A 5,477-nucleotide genomic window follows, 5' to 3' on the forward strand; every position below is an offset into this window, starting at 1 on the left:
TTCGAGTCCTGGACCTAGTGGCTTGCTTTCTCACTTTCTATCTCTCTCTCTGTGTCTCTCTCTGGTCAAAATAAAATATTCAATAAATGAATAAATAAAAATAATTCTTTTTTTAAAAAGAGCATGAACAAAACATTGTGGGTAGACAGTGAACATTTTATTTTTTTCTACCCAAGAGGAGCTTGAGAAAGCTTCAAAGTAAATGATCTATGAATTAAGCTTTCTAGATTTAGAAGGGATTTACTGGATGAAAAATGCCAGGCTGATATCGCAGGAGTAGAGAGGAGCCATGTAAAAGCCTTGTGTATGCATGGAAGTGTACCATTGTTTCTGCAACTGAGGGTATATGGGAGGGGCAGACCTGGCTGGGGGTTATAGATGACAGGGACATGAGTTGTGAGGGCAAATTGAACTCATGATTCCCCTGTCAAATGTAGTTCTCTTAGTTTTTTCTATTTCTCTCTCTTTTTAAAAATTTTGCTAGAGTGTGTATGTCTTATTTTACAGAGACAGAAAGTGCCATGCTGCAGTCCCCCTCCTCTTTCTCTTTTTGGGATTCTAGGCACGTATACACAGGCACACAGCGTGTTCTTTAGTCCACTGGGTCCGGGACTTGAACCACACAGATGGCCATGTTGGATCTAGCCTCCTTAATCACCATGCATCCAGCTAGCCTGGTATTTCCTATTTCACTGATTACTAACAACACCCACCCAGATGTTTACCAGATACTTAGGAGACATCTCTTTTCAGTACTTATCAATTGTGCCATTTTTGCCTCCTAAACATCTTCAGAACTTCTTTCAATGTCTGTTTCTACCATTCCAGTCCACTCTATCACCTTTCACTTGTATTACAGCAATAGCCTCCTGGATGGACTACTTTTTTTTTTCTTTTTTTTTTTTTTGAGAGGCTTTTTTGCTATAGGGTGCATGCGCTCGCCAGGCAGAGAGAGAGATAGAAAGCGAGAAATCACCCCGCAGGGAAGATGGCCACGCCGCAATCCCTTCTCCTCCGTTCTCCTCTCGGGATCTTGAGCATGCACGCACACGTGCTCGGCATGAGTTTAAGCCACCTGGTCCGGGACGCGAACCGCGGTCGACTATGTGGGAGTCCAGTGACATAGCCATTATGCTAACTGCTGGTCCCATTTTTTTCTTTCTTTTTTATTTATTTATTTATTTTTTTGGAGCCCTTCCAATACATTTTCAACAAAGAACTGAAAATACATGATCTTTTCTAAATGCATTTATGTTCATGTGGCCTCTCCCTGCCCAACACTTTCAAGGATTTCTGACTGTAAAATAAAAAATTCATAGTTCACTCTGGGCTAAAGAGCCTATTTAGTCTGGCTCCTGTTTGTCTCTCTCCAGCCTCATTTCATATCACTCCCTCCTGCCAGTGGTTTCCTTTATTTCCTTATGTGTGCTATACTCCCTCCCACCATACAGACTTTGTATACACTGTTCACTGTGCCTGATAAGCCCCCTTTCATCTAGTTAAGTCCTTTTTACCCTTCAGATTTTTGTGTCTGCACACATATGTGTTTTAATGTCTGACTTTTCCTGTAAGCTACCAGCTTCTTGAAGACAGGAACTTATTTCCATTTTGTTTAAAGCAATATATCTAGAGACTAGCTGATAATAGCACAGGGACTGACAGAATGGTGCTTAACAAATAGGTAGTGAGTGAATGAATATATTTCAGTAAAGAGGTCAATCTAAGATGGGATGAAAACTAAGCCTGAATTTAGGACTTATTTCTTTTTTAAATTTATTTTATCTTTATTTATTATTATTATTTTAACTTGCTATAGGGCACATGTTCTCACCAATGAGAGACTGGAAGAGTGAGAGAGAAGAGAGAGAGAGAAAAAAAGAGAAAGTGAGAAAGCAAGTTGCCAGGTCCGGGACTTGAACCATTGTTGGCCACATGAGAGTCTGGTCCCTTAACCACCAGGCTACCTGCTGACCATTTCTTATAGTAACTCCTATGTGGGTTGCTTTTGTTTTAATGAAAATTAACACTCATCTTGCTACTGGAATGTATTTTGTCTGTACTTCTGTCTGAAATGTTTATAACATGTAAGTGCTGCATATGAGTTCATGACTAGTTTTCATTTTATTTTTAATTTAATTTCTTTATCTAGGTCACAGTAGATACACCGACTAGTCCAGTTACAAGTGGACTTCCACTTTTCTTTGTTATAACTGTTACAGCTATCAAACAGGTAAATTTTTTATTTATACATAGACCTGTATTTCATTCTAGGCTGGTTTTAATTTCATTGTCAAGGGCTCTTTTTCATATGTATATACAGTAGATATTATCCTTGATGGATTTAGTTTATATTTGGTTTCCATTAAAAACCTATTAAAATGTTCATAAGGCACTTTTTAATTTATTAGGTTGCTGGGAAAGCCATGGCATATTTTGCTGTGTTTTTCTAAGCAAAAATGCATCATGACTTTCCCAATGACCCAGTTCTTGCTTCTTTCCTCCTCAAAATCTATTTGTTGTAGTGTAAACATAAAAGAAAAAATAGGTAGAAGGTACAGGTCAGTTGGACAACAGTGGTGGATTTTCACTGTGTGTTAATTGTTTCAGTGTGGTATCTGTCTGAAAATTTTGCATTTTAGTGTATTTTTTGTTGTTACTGATAGCAAAGACCTCAAAGGAACATAGTTTAATTTTATTGTCCCAATGCCACTGAAGTGTATGGTGGATAGAGAGGTCTGTTATTCTAGTTTCTTGTCAGAGCTGATAAATGGCTACAGATCGTGATGCAGATATCTTTGAAGTATTTGAAGCATTTTGTGTATTAGTATCTTTCCAAAATTTCAGAGGAAACTGAAAATGGAGACAGGACAATAGAGGTAGAAGAATGGGTTAACAATACTTATGTTTTGGGATAGTTCACAGGACCTCACTATTTGCAAACATACTTTTAGATTGTATTTACCAACGTACTTTTTTAAAGTATCGCCCATAAAATCTTAAAAAAATGAAGGTCTGCTTAAAAGTATTGGGAACAAGGTTCACCTTTCTTCTTTGTGTTATCTGAGTCTGTATCTTGCCTACCAAGAATGGTAAGAATATTTTATCAAGAGTTTGGTTTCTAAATACTTTTGAAAAGTTCTTTCTCTGAGGCTGTTAGGATTGTTTTCTTTAACATTATAAAATTGCTGATTCCAAGAATAGCATGTATGATTTTCAAAGGTTTTTACCAATTCATCCTTGTCCCAATACTAGTTCATGGGGGAGCCTGTCTTTCTTCACTGACATCACAGAATGTACCCTATGAAGTGATAGCCTAGAATTGTCATAAAGAAGGACAGAAGAGGAATGGATATAGCACCTAAGGGGAAAGAGGGGGAGCTGGTCAAGAGATTTTTTTTTTCAAACTGTCATGTTTGAAAAGGTACAAACATTAGGGAACCAGCAGTTAGCGTAATGGCTATGTCGCTGGACTCCCACGTAGTCGACCGCGGTTCGTGTCCCGGACCCGGTGGCTTAAAACTCACGCCGGGCGCGTGTGCGTGTGTGCCCAAGATCCTGAGAGGAGAATGGAGGAGAAGGGACTGCGGCGTGACCATCCCCCCTGGGGGGTGATTTCTCGCTTTCTGTCTCTATGTCTCTCTCTGTCTGTCTGGCGAGCGCACGCGCCCTACAGTGAAAATCTCTCAAAAAAAAAAAAAGGTAGAAACATTACAATGGAAAAAAGCAAAGGTTGTATATAAAAGGTGAGCAGGACATACTCAAGTGAATATCATCCTTCCTTTATTCTTTCGGCTTGAAATAAAATGTCCAAGCAAAACAAATCATTAGATTTTTCCTTAATTACTATTATTATTATTATTTATTATTTTTAGTATTTTTCTAATAGGACACGTGTACTCACCAGAGAATGTGAGAAATCACCCTCTAGCGGGAATGGCCATGCTACAACCCCTTCTCCATTCTCCTCTCAGGATTTTTGAGCATGCATGCACATGCTCCTGGTGTGGTTTTCAAGCCACTAGGTCCAGGACTCGAACCACTCAGTAAGCCATGTAGAATTCAGCCACCTTAACTACCACACCACTAGCTGACATGATTACTTTTTTTTTTCTTTGTAAAGAGTTATTTTTACTGTAGGGCATGTGTGCTCAATGGAGAGACAGAGAGACAAAGTGAGAAATCATCCCGTAGGGGCATGGCCACACCACAGTCCCTTCTCCATCCAGCATGAGTTTCAAGCCTCTTGGTCTGGGACTCAGACCGTGGTCGGCCATGTGGGAGTCCAGCGACATAACCATTATGTCATATGCTAGTCCCCAACCTGATTAGTTTTAATTTTAAAAAATGAATACCAATTTATATTTTTCTCTTATTACCAAGTCAGTGAAGAAGTTGAGTTGTTCATCTCTAAAATTTATCATAGATTCTCTGCCAGAACAATTCCAACTTGCCTTTTCTATTCTCTGAGGATGAGGAAGAATTATATCCTTGGAGATAATTTTTCCAACATTCTACAATCTGGAAAGAGGAATATATTTAAGTGTCAGATCTATAAGAAAATAAAACCTCAAGCACCTCAAGCATTTTTCAAATTAAATAAGTAGAGATAATTAACTTCAATAACAGTAGAATTAGAATAATAAATTTTAGTCCTTCATAGGGGAAGAATATTTTATACTCTAATGTCTGTATTTTCATTACTATTCATATGAAAAACACCTTTTAGGGACCAGCAGTTAGCGTAATGGCTATGTCGCTGGACTCCCATGTAGCTGACTGCGGTTCGCGTCCCGGACCCGGTGGCTTAAAACTCACGCCAGGCGCATGTGCATGCATGCTGAAGATCCCGAGAGGAGAACGGAGGAGAAGGGATTGCAGAGTGGCCATTCCCCCCTGGGGGGGTGATTTCTCGCTTTCTGTCTATGTCTCTCTCTGTCTGCCTGGCAAGCGCACACGCGCTATAGCAAAAACCTCTCGGAAAAAAACAAAAAACAAAACCGAAAAAAAAAACACCTTTTAACACAATAAAGCTATTTACCTAAGAGGTATTTTGAAAGTATGTCTCAGATTTGCTTTCTAAATATATAGCAGTGTCTCTTCAACATTCTGAGATGAAATTAATACTATAATTATAAATACCTGCTGTTGACTCATGGAGGGGTTATGAAAAGTTTATTAACAAGTTTATTTCATTTTCTATATTTGATTATATAGTTATTTCTTTCTAGGGGTATGAGGATTGGCTGAGACACAGAGCTGACAATGAAGTCAACAAGAGCACTGTTTACATTATTGAAAATGCAAAGCGAGTGAAAAAAGAGAGTGAAAAAATCAAGGTATTATTATTTTTTAATTTATTCCTTTTTTATTGTGGTAAAAATACATCATTTTAAAATGTACAATCAAGTGTCATTTATATAGTACGTTCAGCACTATCTAGTTTCAAAACATTTTTTAGAATTATTTATTTCTCTAAT

General features: G+C 38.2%; 1 protein-coding gene across 1 annotated transcript in view; it reads left to right on the top strand.

Moving 5' to 3' along the window:
• The window catches only part of LOC102501475 (phospholipid-transporting ATPase IG-like), a 348,220-nt gene that overhangs the window by 108,814 nt on the left and 233,929 nt on the right, over positions 1-5,477 (top strand). Inside the window, 2 exon segments of the mRNA XM_027776689.1 lie at positions 2,150-2,230; positions 5,229-5,336. Of these exon segments, the coding sequence (XP_027632490.1) occupies positions 2,150-2,230; positions 5,229-5,336 (189 nt within the window).

This window comes from Tupaia chinensis, unplaced genomic scaffold (genome assembly GCF_000334495.1).
Source record: "Tupaia chinensis unplaced genomic scaffold, TupChi_1.0 Scaffold000706_1, whole genome shotgun sequence".
Classification (NCBI taxonomy): domain Eukaryota; kingdom Metazoa; phylum Chordata; class Mammalia; order Scandentia; family Tupaiidae; genus Tupaia; species Tupaia belangeri.